The sequence below is a fragment of the Pecten maximus genome, chromosome 7, assembly GCF_902652985.1.
Source record: "Pecten maximus chromosome 7, xPecMax1.1, whole genome shotgun sequence".
NCBI classification, from domain to species: Eukaryota; Metazoa; Mollusca; class Bivalvia; order Pectinida; family Pectinidae; genus Pecten; species Pecten maximus.
Window position 1 is genome coordinate 25463608 of NC_047021.1, and position 14117 is coordinate 25477724.

The 14117-nt window shown below is 36.3% G+C and overlaps 1 protein-coding gene across 1 annotated transcript; it reads right to left on the bottom strand.

Annotated features, from left to right (window-relative positions):
- Positions 1-565: 565 nt before the first annotated feature.
- Positions 566-14117, bottom strand: LOC117330367 (protein SET-like). Its single transcript, XM_033888597.1, has 8 exons — positions 13730-14117; positions 12690-12761; positions 12128-12245; positions 11030-11196; positions 8099-8178; positions 7677-7753; positions 5496-5594; positions 566-4532 (listed from the first exon to the last, which is right to left on the bottom strand). Exons 1-8 carry the CDS (start codon positions 13997-13999, stop codon positions 4435-4437), a joined length of 981 nt encoding a protein of 326 aa, XP_033744488.1. The 5' UTR covers positions 14000-14117; the 3' UTR covers positions 566-4434.

Here is a 14117-nt window from a genome sequence, read left to right on the forward strand (position 1 = left end):
CTCTACAAAAAATATATTAAGGAATTCACTTTATTCTAGTAGAATATCTTCATTTTCTATAATCAATTGTGAATAAGAAGTTACTTCCCTTCTTTTCTCCATACATTTCCAGTACATGTAATATTTAGACAAAAATCCAGTTTTTTTTTTAGGTGTGCCTGCCCAGTTGAGTATTGATATTATTCATTGTATTATAAATTTACAAACAGAAGACTACAGAAAAAAATCTGTAATTTACACACTCTTAAAATCCAGGTTTGAAATACGGCAACTTTTCATGACCTTGGGCTACAGCTTTTGGAAATAATTCTGGACAGAAAATGTCATAATAACCAGGATTCAAGTTGGCCTCCAGTAAACCGTTGTGGGGTTCAAAGCTGATATGGAGACCGATGTAATCTACACAAACCCCACAGCAATTTTTAGGCAAAACAAGTGCATAAATTACATGGATTTTACAACTTAATAAATTGTAAGAAATCTGTGGGGACTGGATCTTGTCAGTAACAGCCAAGGTACAATGGCTATGAGCAATATAATTTGTCGAAGAAAAATAAACAAAATATCAATTTCTTTCTCCTCCTTTTAATGTTGTTGAGATCTTCCATCAATATAAATCCAGAAGTGTTTTTGAGACACAGAATGTACATTGTATCGGACCATGTGACATCCTGGAAAGGGAAAGACAACTCACTCAAAGAGTTGGGAAGAAGAGTTTTAACAAACTCAAGATTTTCACTGAAAATATTCAATATGGAAAACCTGAGATGAACAAAATCTATTCTTATGTTTTCCCTTTGAAAAATAAAATAATACTTATGTAGTACTATTTGTGATAATTGAAACCGCTGTAACTTTTTCTTAAAACACAAGGAGGAAAGAAATTCTTATCAGAAGGCCACAAGGTTATGATACATGGTCCGGCTTAACCAGTACGAGCTATATGCCAAGTGATAGTGTAACAAATGGAATTTAATACAGAGTACTTGTATGATGCTTAGTAATCTGTCATGTTTTGATGGTAAATAAACTTATTCTTCGATTTATTTTGATATAAATGAAATTACCCATAAAGATTTTACGTTAATATCAACGATTGAAGTTTTACATGAATAAGTCATGAGAAAACCGATATTTTCCTAACTGTAAAATCTACATATTAATTCTTAGTGTTCAAAGATTCAAATGTATGATTCTTTGATACACTACATTAAAAAGTTATGTAATTTACATACAATATCAAAAATCAATATTTAAAACTTGACAGCAAACAAAGCCTCATTCAACAATTTCCTGAGACAATATTTGCTCAACAATATATCTATGAACAGACTTCATTGGAAAATGAAAATAAATCACTATGGATATATATATATAATAAGCATGCTTCAATGGAGACAATACTGTCTTTTAAACTTGGTAAATAAACAGATGAGAATGAAATGAGAGACTGGTCAAGCTTGACCATGTATCATTACCACTGAATTGGTCCAAGTATCTTCAACTACATATATGCACACAACATTTTCTATTGATATAATTTTTCATATTAACAATGGTTTTAAAATTACATGATCTTTTTACAAACAATATGATCACCACATATATAGTGCCTTATATACAAATCATTCATGGGGAAGAATGGTTAACAAACATGTTCCAGATGATTGTTGTCAGGTAGGGCCTCAAAACATGGCAGAATGCTTTTCAAGTGCTCATTTGATGGATGTAGCATTATGAAGTTTTTATACATTGTATAAAACATTATGTACAAATAACATTAATTGTCTGAAAGGGATGACTTTAATACAGTAATTTCATTCTTCATGGATACCACATTATTTGGTTTATGATTACATGACATGTATTTTGTTTTATGATTACATGACATGTATTTTGTTTTATGATTACATGACATGTATTTTGTTTATCTCAGAAATACACGAGAAAAAATACAGACAAAACACCTCTTCTAAGGACTTGGACCAAATTTCCTCAAAAAAGTAAACTGTGCAAGGGAGATAATCCATTAAATCAAATCCAAAGAAAAAGTACCTAAAGAAAACATCTTTTCATATTTTGTTTGATAATGCAAGCATCCATTTGAGTTATCTCTTTTTTTGATGAATATGAATTTAAGTGTTAACTTTATTAAATGTGAGTTAATACAATAATAATTCCCATATCCAGAGATAAACAAAATAACTTGGAAAATATATTTGGTGAGTTATTCCATTCAGACAGTATTTGTCAAATTTCAGTATTAAACAAACAAATGTCAACAAAAAGGAGTGATTATGACCGCAATCATGTCCTGATGAGATGGGTATGGTTTAAAACACTCTAGTTTTTATATTTTAGATGTCGCTATGGTATGGAAAAATGTTCAAACCAATATGTTTGCTGTCGTCTCAATATTAAAATGAAATTTGCTGAATGATTTATGGAACATGACGAGAATAATTTCTCGGAAAGCTAGGAAATGGACCGATCTTCACTGTCGTAGTTAACATTGTCCTTGGGTACGTAAGACACTTCAGCCATATTGCTCTGGATGGCATGCTATGGGCCTTTCATGTGTTGTTCAGTGAGGTAGCCACCAGCTACTTCAAGGAGACCCTACCTCAAAATGTTCACGAGGATAAACCCAACAAACAACATTTATGCTGATCATTTCAACACATTAAAGCTGTTAATTTGTCAACACAGTAACACTTGGAAGAAGATTTTATGAATTTAATCTTTCTTTGTTTTCAAGATGACACCATAGCAATGTTCCTAGTTCAACATTTCAATGACATTTGATTTTGTCTTCATACAAGTTTCTGTAAATAAATCAGTGTGAGAATTTAGGATTGTTAGATAAAAAGTGCTGGTACATAGAAACTGTTAATATATATATGTACCAAACAATTTATATTGTTAGGTCTTTTTCTGAAATTAAATAAAGAAACAAGTCTTATTTTATATTTCCAGCAAAAATGGCTAATGGATGATATGTGCACAGTACTGAATCAAGATTTCTGAAAGTTGACGTCCCTTCCACTTGTTCAATATATTTCTCAGCCATTCAGCATCAATTAATTCATATTAAATTACATTAGATTTTGTCAACATAACAATTTAACAATTCTTAAGACACATTCCCTTCACTCCTGTATCTATCAGTATCGAGGCAATTTCACTGAATTTTGTATTCCTTACAGAGGCTGTTTTCATAAATCGCAGTCCAAACGGTTAGACCAGAGTTGTTTGTTATGAAATAAGGACGGACCTGGTGATTTTTTGTTGTTTTCAGACGAGCTTTTGACAAAGCCTTTCAAGGCCTGTATTAACATCTGCAGGTCTGCCAAGATATACCGATATGCATGAATTGTTACATTAAAAAGCTTGGTTTGTCCGCATAAACGAACAGGCCTCAATATTGCATTTTTTAAAACATTATATTTAGAAACATGTACTGTATTTCTGTCCCATACTGACTAAAGGTGATACAGATGACCAAGTGATCCTTGATAATGACAAACAGAAAAACATTCTGACAAAACATGAAGATTTTACCAACCAGGAGCTAAATACCAGATTAATCCAAATGATAAAGATTGGAGTTTAAATACATCCAATGCTTCAACGAGATCAAGATGTCCTGTCAAAGTCGAGCAGAATTTAAAAATTTCTATTTTCTGATAGTGACATGCCACCATGGTTTGCAAAAGAAGTACATTAAAAAGTTCAATAAGAGATTTTAACATTAGAGACTTTTCTGAAACAATCTTTTAGACTAGGAGTCGCGGTGAATCCCACATAGCTTTTGTGTTCCTTGGTCAAAATGTATGCTTTTTCAAGACAGCATAGTTTTCCTACCTAAAATGCTCACATGGACTGCGTCAATCAAAAAATGAAAACTGACATTACTTTAAAAGGGAAAAATGCAAAAATATTGTACATATAAAAAGTACAAAAGAAAACTTTGATAAGAAATCTATGAAATTAAGTAAAATGATGATGTTGATGGCAATATTTACAGCAAAATTAATTCAGCCACCATATTGCTATACTAGAAATACAAACCATCATTGTAATAAGAATATATTATAATATCCATCTAAATTTACAAAAAGACATTTGAAGTGTTGCAACAGAAAGCCAGACGACACAAAACATGCAAATTAAGATCCAACATTTAAGCAAATGGGCGCAAAAAAGCATGAGATTTACAGCAGTCTTTGAGAAAGTGATAACTAACTAAATGAAAAATAGCTGTCAAAGTTAAAAATTCCTTCTTCATGATGCCTTTATAATTAATGAAATTTCCCCTTCCCACCCAACCTGCCACATGCAGGCCCATATGCCATCATGACTGGTAATTTCACTGTTTAGACTGGTCACAATTCCTTGTTGTAGCACTGTGGTGTTTCTATGGCAACTATGACATCACTCTCCTTTCGTTTCCCCTTCATCAGGTTCTACTGCTTCTACATCATCATCATCATCATCCTCTTCTCCTAGCACCTCAACATCATCATCATCTTCTGTATAAACACAAGGTAAACAACATTAGAAGTGGCACCTATTTTAGTGGCCATGGCTTGTAAATAAAAGTTTTTGATGCCTCAAAAAAAGCCAAGCATACTGGTTATTTTAAAGCAATACATGTCCCCTACCATCACAGCTCAAAATAGTCAGTGACCTTGACCCAAAACACTAATTTGATGTTGTCCAAGATATTAATATGGTCCTTTATCATGTGAAATTTGATAAAAAATCCCTCAAGGAATGAAGCTGATAGAGCACCATCAAACTTTGGCATTATATACAAAATGGATGGAGTGGAAACCTAGGCCGTTTTCGTTTTTGCGGTCCAAAAGGTTGGTCCAGTTGGACCAGTGTTGTTCGTTAATGAAATAAAGACGGACCTGGTGAACTTATATTGTTTTTAGACGAGCCTCGACAGAGACTCCCGAGGCCTGTATTAACATTTACAGGTCCGTCAAGATATATGTTTGAAATATTACATTTAAAAACCGATGAACTGGTTTGTCTGCATAAACGAACAGGCCCCTATAGTCCCCAAAGTTTAACCGCTACAGGACTATGAGCATTTCATATATATCCCAGACATCTTTTATCCTCTCATCCTTAAATTAGGAATCTTTCTTCTATCTTGTATTTAAAGTAGTTGTAACCCTCAGCAATTTTCCCTCCTACTCATTGTTTATTTAGAGCTTTAAAACATATTTAAAATTTGACATTCATAACACTCTTCTCTTTTACAAAGGACTTTCTTAATACTTCACAAACTATATACTTTTAAAAAGGCCACAACAAAAGCACTACAAATGCTACCCCTGACACCATAGTTAAATATGTTCCTGCAGGGTTCCAAATTGGTAAATATCATAAATCAGTTCTGATCTGTGAAGAGGATATTTATAAACAGCTGAGTCCTTTCCCCACACTTATCGCTGGTTTTACACTACATGCAAATATATTACCATCTTCATCCTCCACAGAATCTATCGTTTCTCCTAAGCCATTTGTTTCATCTAATTCATCGTCATCATCATCATCATCAATCTGGTATACTTCCTCATCTGTCAAAAAGATAAAAGAAAATTGAGGTACTCCAGTGACAATATACACTGTTGATGAGAGACAGCTGTAACTGTTATAGTCTAAGTAAAAAGCTAAAACAACTGTAGGATGGGATGTGGGAGGACGGGATGTGGGAGGACGGGATGTGGGGATGGAGGACGGGATGGAGGAGGACGGGATGTGGGAGGACGGGATGGAGGAGGACGGGATGTGGGAGGACGGGATGGTGAAGGGTGGGATGTGGGAGGACGGGATGGTGAAGGGTGGGATGTGGGAGGACGGGATGGTGAAGGGTGGGATGTGGGAGGACGGGATGTGGGAGGATGGGATGTGGGAGGACGGGATGTGGAAAGACAATGGGATGATGGAGGATGGGATGATGGAGGATGGGATGTGGGAGGATGGGATGTGGGAGGACGGGATGTGGGAGGACGGGATGTGGGAGGACGGGATGTGGGAGGATCGGATGTGGGAGGACGGGATGTGGAAAGACAATGGGATGATGGAGGATGGGATGATGGAGGATGGGATGTGGGAGGATGGGATGTGGGAGGATGGGATGTGGGAGGACGGGATGTGGGAGGACGGGATGTGGGAGGATGGGATGTGGGAGGACGGGATGTGGAAAGACAATGGGATGATGGAGGATGGGATGATGGAGGATGGGATGTGGGAGGATGGGATGTGGGAGGATGGGATGTGGGAGGACGGGATGTGGAAAGACAATGGGATGATGAAGGGTGGGATGTGGGAGGATGGGATGTGGGAGGATGGGATGTGGGAGGATGGAATGTGGGAGGATGGGATGTGGAAAGACAATGGGATGGTGAAGGGTGGGATGTGGGAGGATGGGATGTGGGAGGACGGGATGTGGAAAGACGATGGGATGGTGAAGGGTGGGAGGATGGGATGTGGGAGGACGGGATGTGGGAGGATGGGATGATGAAGGGTGGGATGTGGGAGGACGGGATGTGGGAGGATGGGATGGAGGAGGATGGGATGTGGGAGGACGGGATGTGGGAGGATGGGATGTGGAAAGACGATGGGATGATGGAGGATGGGATGTGGGAGAATGGGATGTGGGAGGATGGGATGTGGGACTAGATAAGTCTGTAATATAAACACGTTATGATCTTTGGTCCATTGTCAGTATACTGTGAGCAGGTGTGGTGTCCTGCTTCAGTGAGGTAGCACTACAAAGTCAATATCAGTTTCCCACTATCAAAAGGAGAAAAACTCATACATACTGCAGCCTCTCAAAACACACACTACATGCATAACAGACGCATCTCATACACAGGAGAGACTGTCCTTAACCAAGTCTACCAGCTGATAGGATGTTTAACAATACTAAACCAAAGCGATCATTACCAGAGGACGATCTGTAAACGGAGATGTACATACTAACACAGGCAGTGACAGGGAGCCTGTCAATGAGTTTCCTAACAACGCAAAAATGTATGTGTAACACTGTGTAGCTCTGAAGGGCAATTTTAACACCTAGATGGTAAAGGCATACACATTTTAATGGGTTAAAGTGGTAGTACCATTATCATGCCCTGGAATCAATATTCTGGTCCATGTAAACTTATTATATAGTTCTAGCAAGAAGTTGTAAATTTCTTGCATACTTCACAGGGTGATCCTGTTGTTGCAAGAGAAGAGATGACTACTTTGCACTGGGCAGGGAAAGACAGCTTACATGCTATGACATCATAATAATGAACTTTTGACACGTCACTGTATTCTTTCCCCGTCATACAATTGTTGTGAATGGGGAATCCCCTGTCTCAACCCTGAGGCTTTTGTTGGTTTTTTGGCAGACAAAATAGATCCATTTATATTCTGACTGAAAAATATTTATTTGTAAGTATGATAGAAAAATAATCAAACATAGGTCTGAATCCAAACTCTTACATGATGGTTTAGATATACTTGTCCATGAAACAGACACAGCTAAGATTTTATTAATCATTAATCTCCAAAAATCTACTTGTTAACGAACCCCTTTCAAACACATTTTTTATTTGTTTGGGGCTTAATGCCCTCATAAGAGCCAGGGTCATATGTCGAAAACTTACCGTCATCTAACTCATCATCATCGTCATCATCATCTCCCAATACAACCACAGAATCCTCATTTTCATCATCATGGTCTCTGTAAACATAAATGGTTCATTTCACTGATCTTTTTCATAATCCTGATAAAATGAAATTAGAAGCCAACAAAATCATTGCCTTGTTTCTCAATCTTGTTTCCTTTGCATCATATAGACAGTTTCAATGAGTTTCATTACAATCATGCCATATGAAAATTTAAATTGCTGGAGACCTATATATATCATCCCCAAACTTTCATCGCTTGCTGGAGATGTATATACCATCCCCAAACTTCCATCACTTGCTGAAGATCTTTAAATCATCCCCAAACTTCCATGACTTGTTGGAGATCTACACACTATCCCAATCATTTGACACACTGAAATAAACTTGTCAGACTTACCCAACACCGTTCTCCCCGACTTCTATGTCTGGTGCTAAGTAATACTGTAGGGGGTTAGGCCACATGTCGTCCTTTATCACCTATAAATAACACAGATTTACATTCAAGGTATTTACTGTCTTTAGAAAATGGAGAACTTACTTGTCCTTAAATGGATTGATCTTATCTTTTCTTTCCCACTTAATTGTCAAGACAAATTTCAGTATGCCCCATCACATACATCTGTACGTGATTTACATATCAAAACTATTCAAATGCAAACACGGACTTTTGATGTCAATGGTACACTGCACTCATCAAGAATCAAAATTGTCTGAATATAATATGATTTCATGATGAGACGAAGTCTTCCGATCATTCTATGAGCCAGCTGCTACTGTCAGGAATCCTGTATTTTGATTGGCTGATGATGACTCATAGATCTAGGCCATTTTCTAAACCTGAATATAATGTTTCTCGTAAGTTCATTATACGTGCAATCTTTGCTACAGATCGTACAGCACCAATCATGTTTACACTGCGTAAAACATGGAGCCAACTATGAGACAAAACAGTAGTGATGTCACGATGATCAGTTTGTAATCGAAAATCGATTGGTAACCCTTCCGATTCACGACAATCGATTGCAAACTTTCATAATCGATTAATCAGCTCAGCAAAAAATACAACAGAACTTACTTTTTATTTATTTATTATTGCTTTTCTTCTGAAATCGTTGCCATGTATCCAGTGTTTCGAGCGTGAAACAAACCTATGTGTCTTGCAGACCATTGGCATTGAAGGGTGTCAATTAATTATGATTCTGGAAATTGTTCCAATAATATCAAATGCCATTTTAAACAAATTGATAATTTATGAGTATAATTTAATTCTAATTAATTTCCAATTGATCTGACTCTATTGATGAGTGAGCATTTTTCTTTTGTGGACAGCTTCTAAGCAGGATTAACATGATTGATGTACACCGTATGATATGTAGTAATGGTTGCGCCCTTAATGAACTGGCAAGAAACATAATTCAGGTTAGGAAATAACCTAGATCTGCGAATCGTCATCGCCAATCAAAATACAGGATTGCAGACGGTAGCAATCGACTCATGTAATGATCGGGAAAATAAAATCGTATTTTCTTCAGACAATTTTAATTTGATTCCTAAATGGTCTTAACTAATGTTTTCTGTTTTACATCCGTTTTTACGTGCATGCATTAAACCCTCGAGCGTTTGTACGTGCATGATAGTTTTGATGCATGAATCAGGTAAAGCTGTACGTAATGTGGCACACTGCTAATAATTAAGATATTTCACACTCAAAGGAACTATTTAAAACATAGTGTTAATACATAATTTTAAACTTCAGATGTAATAATTTTGCTTTTGTCATAATTCTGGATTTAGTGATACCGTAGTTGCCGCCAACAACTATCCATATTAGTTTGTACTTTCATTTTGTTAGGCGAATTGCTATACGGTAATACCGAGGATACATTTTGTATTTGACCACCAAGAGTCGAACCAAGTCAGCAAAAAAATGAGATAAATATTTTACAATATCATATTTGTTGTATAATTAGGTGTTGTGATCATAAAATATGTAGATGTCAGAAGACCTTTTGGCCACTCAGATAACATTGCATGAACTTACTAATTTCAAAGTACATGCAAACAGCGAGAACAAAATGTAAGCCTGTCTAATGTTTCTTGTGGCCTAAACAACAAGATAGAAACTACTAGGCGGTCGTATTACAAAGTAAGCAAGTTACAGTATCATTTGACGAGTATAATCTATGTATCACAGAAATAATAAAGAGGAAGTTCTGATGCGATTATTAACTGATCATCAGTTGGTTGCAGACAACCAATTTTACCGATTGATCGATTATGATTTTCAACCGATTTGACATCACTACAAAACAGTTCACCCATTGATATTAGATCAATTGACAATTAAGTAGAGTTGAGTGGGAAAAGATTCATCTTTGTAAAACATATATTAACCAAATGGTCCAATACACCTAATTCCTAACAAGAAATGACCATTCAATTCAATAGAACTTAATTAGCACTTTAACTGTAATTTGATGGCTAGTTAAATATGTACAAATCAGTAACCTTGATACACAAATTCTTACTTGTACCTCTGGATTCATGCTTGCAACCCTCAAATTTTCATAAGAGGGGTACACTTAACCCCTGACAGGATAAAGTAATGGGGTCGCTGAATTTACATAAAGCTCACTAATGACTTTCTAATTTTTTCTGGTTAGTGGTTGATGCGGCTATTCTGATTCTATAAATAGGCAAATGTCCTGTTGCAGATACTTGAAAATCTAAATCTTGAGACTCCGGAATATTAAAACAACTGAATCATATGCTTCCAGGAATAATTCTGACTTTAATAGTAATATTATGGAAGAATTTACAAATTTAGCATATTCTGAAAAATTCAATGAAAATTTAAGCAAAAGCATGTGGAAAAAATACCCCTAAATCCGCCTTCTGATTCCTGTATGTTTCTAACTTGAACAGACAACTTCTTTTAGATTTGGTTCATTTTGTTTAATATTTTATTAACAGCAAGGGTCATTTAAGGACGTGTCAGATTTTTGAGGTGGAGGAAAGCCGGAGTACCCAGTGAGAAACCACTGGCCTAAGGCCACTACCAGGCAACTGCCCCACGTGGGTTTCGAACTCACGACCCAGGAGTGGAGGGCCAGTGATAAAGTGTCAGGATATCTTAACCACTCGGCCACCGTGGCCCCTTTCTATTTGAAACAGACAAAGTGATTGGTTGGTTGGTATTCACAGTCACATTTACTTAACAGACTTAGGTCATCAAAGAATTACCTGTATACCTTTTGAATGGATAGGTCTAGAATATTACCTATCGCTATTTATGTAAGTACAGCACAGGGTAAGTTAGACCACCAACCTCAGCAATGTCGTCTGCCGATGGGTCAGCGTTGTCTTGGAACCAGTGGAAAAATGTCCGTGAGAAACCGTGTCTCCGTTTTCTGTTTGGTATCTGTGCCTGGGCCCGCTTTGTCAGGTCCATATTGTCTTTCCAGTCTACTTTGGTTGACTTTGAAGCTGGGTCACCTGTACACAGAATGTCTGTTCGTAAAACTTCATTTAATTTGTGCATTGACCAAGAGTTTTTGATTTTCATTAATACAGCTCTTAACAAGAAGCCCATGGGCCTTAATGATCATCTGACATTAACAGACTATAGTACTATATTTTAGTATACATACTCAGTAGCAGTATAGCACTGGGATATGTACTTGCACAGGATCACCTAAGAATCAGCCACTTTTCCAAAACAGACTATAGCCTTTTACTTGTAATTAGTACTTATTGCTCTCCCCCTATAACAACACTAGCTGCGCCCAATGTTAAAATAGATCTGTACTAATAACTCAGCTGGGAAATTCCTCAGGAATTGCCCAACCTGTTCTTGCTCTTTGCTTCCCTATTATCCAACCAAGCAATGTGTTAATTTGTGTTAAACAGCCATTCATAATGTGGAAACAAATAAGTGTTTGGCATCACTTTGTTTACAATATGGCAGACGAGAAACACCAACAACATTTCACTACAATAAATAAAGAAGAATTGCATGATATTTTGAAGAAAAAAAAACTTGTTGAACACTTGAAAAGGTACTTAAGGTGCAACAAAACTTTTACGGCAATATTTAAGTACCAAAAGTCAGTCTGAAGACTTTGAAAAATTGTAGTTGTTGCCAGTGGTTCTATTATTGAATTATTAATTTTTTTTCATATGATTTTAGTTGGTCATATTACAAAACAATTATTATTGCTTTTTTGTTTTCAGTGTACACAAGCCTATGCCGACCTGGTCAAGAGTTTGTTTACCTGAGCCTTTGGCCTTAATGAACAAACTCTTGACAAGGTCTGTATAGTCTCTCGTACATCTCATTAAAAGTCAATAATTGTACAAAGTATAATTGGGTATAGGGTTTCTAATAATGTTAAATCAACCTAGGGCAGAAAATTAAACACCTTACCTGTTGTAGCTAGATGAAATTCTTTGGACATATAACTGTTGTTAAAATATGGATTGGAGGAAAATGTGAAATTTATCCTGTAACCTGATTTGATATCTTCAAATTCTTCAACTTCGACCTGTAGAAGAAAATAATTGGTAGGACAGGATTTTTTTGATTTTTTTTTACATTTTCTTCAAAATACCTAACCAACAACAAACAAGTTTACTGGTTCGTTTGATAGCACACAGATTTAGTTCAGAGACAGATCACATATTACTTTAAAACCAAAAGTCCATCATGACCAAGGTGTTTCTACACTGGCTACATGTATGTATGCTGGTTCATCTGTATCAGCATATGAGGTACATTCATGCCCAACATTTACATGGCAACTTGAATTTCCACTATTAAACCTGATTACATGTGATAACTTAGTTCTGAAGCAGTTTTTGATAGGAGCTAAGGATTATAAATCTCTTGATGAAGTGTTCAGTGAGGCAATGTTCAAAACTTGTTTCAGCATAGAATGGTAATTGTATATAGCCATGCCAAAGTTAAATCATCATTTATACTATCTCACCATGTTGAGGTAGTGTAAGCACTCTTCCTCTTCCTCATCAAGGATGGCAGAAATCTGTGGATGGTTGACAAACTGAGGCACAAGGTAAGGATGTTTTACGAAATGAAAGAGGAAAACATATTTTGAGAAAAATACATTAACATGAGTACATGTTGTTTACTTATAATTAGAAAAAAGATGGAATAACAACACATTTCTCTATTTTATTATAAGATATGGATTCTAGATGTTTATGCTCCATCTCACAGACTATCTGTTGTGCTTACCTCCCTTGATAGAGCTCTAAATGATTATCAAATTGTTCTCTCAGTGGGCGATTCCATAATAGTAGCTTTATCTAAATTTTGATATATCAAGATGCTTTTTACTGATCTTTTGTTAGCTGGTTCATGACCTGTCTGCAAACATTACATTAAATCATTTTCTCGTGTTGACATGTCTTTACCCAACAATGTTAAGAGGATTCCATAATTAAATCTGGATAAGCAGTGAAATTTTATCACTTTTCAGGCATGGGGACATGGCCCTTGTTTAAGGTTGTTGCTTAAGGTTGGTTGCAATTGGCATCAAAACAAAAAATGGCCAGAGACCCTTAGCTACTTCTTATGATCGGTTCTGCTTTCCAGTTTCAATACTAAAATTCATACATCTTTTTCTAAATCAAGCAACATATAACCGATATAGTACATTTTTCCCGTATTTAATTCAAAAATAAAGTTTAACAGTTTAACAAAAATACTAACAACAGAGAGTAAACTTTAGTGGTGTGCAACCTAATTTCCATCTGGATTATCTCCCTTCTTAGGTCACAAAACATAATTTCACATCTTATGTTCAGAAACGACAAAAATGAAAATACAACATCACTATCATAGTAACCTTTGTAACATGCATAACTTCCATTTCAGTAGTAAACTCAAAATAGAATTTTTAAACCCGACATTGATCGATTGTCGATTTCTCTTAGATGGCCATTTTCTTCTCCAACATAGCACCAAGAACCTTGTGAGTATTGTTGTGAAAATCGACACAAAGGATACTGCAGTGACCCAGAAATTCGGGATCTTTTTGATAAGTTCATTACGTTGATCAAAATAGGGTTTCCGCAATTTGTTGTACTTCTGCTCAACTTTCAGTATCTCCTCACTTGCTTTCTCATTCAGAACGTCAATATCGTTTTGACAAGCGTCTATATCTTCCAAAGCCTTTTGTGTATCTGCATCAAAATCTTGACTCTGATCACCTTCGGATACCTCTATTGGTCCGTCCACTTTCTGCATCTTTGCCGGGGGTCCGGTGTCTGTCGACATTTTTTGTAGTTAACCTGTGTCTTCTGTTAGTTTGTGGACTTGCCTTTCTTCTCTTTTGAAAAGTTGATAAATTTGCGCGAATACGCACGCTCCTTGCTGGATTACTGACGGCTGGAGA

Excerpts from the sequence above, each read along its gene's own strand:
- LOC117330367 (XM_033888597.1), bottom strand. The coding sequence starts at position 13,999 with ATGTCGACAGACACCGGACCCCCGGCAAAGATGCAGAAAGTGGACGGA. Across the intron at positions 7,754-8,098 it reads GTCGGGGAGAACGGTGTTGG|AGACCATGATGATGAAAATG; the intron begins GTAAGTCTGACA and ends TTATGTTTACAG. Across the intron at positions 5,595-7,676 it reads TGATGATGAGTTAGATGACG|ATGAGGAAGTATACCAGATT; the intron begins GTAAGTTTTCGA and ends TCTTTTTGACAG.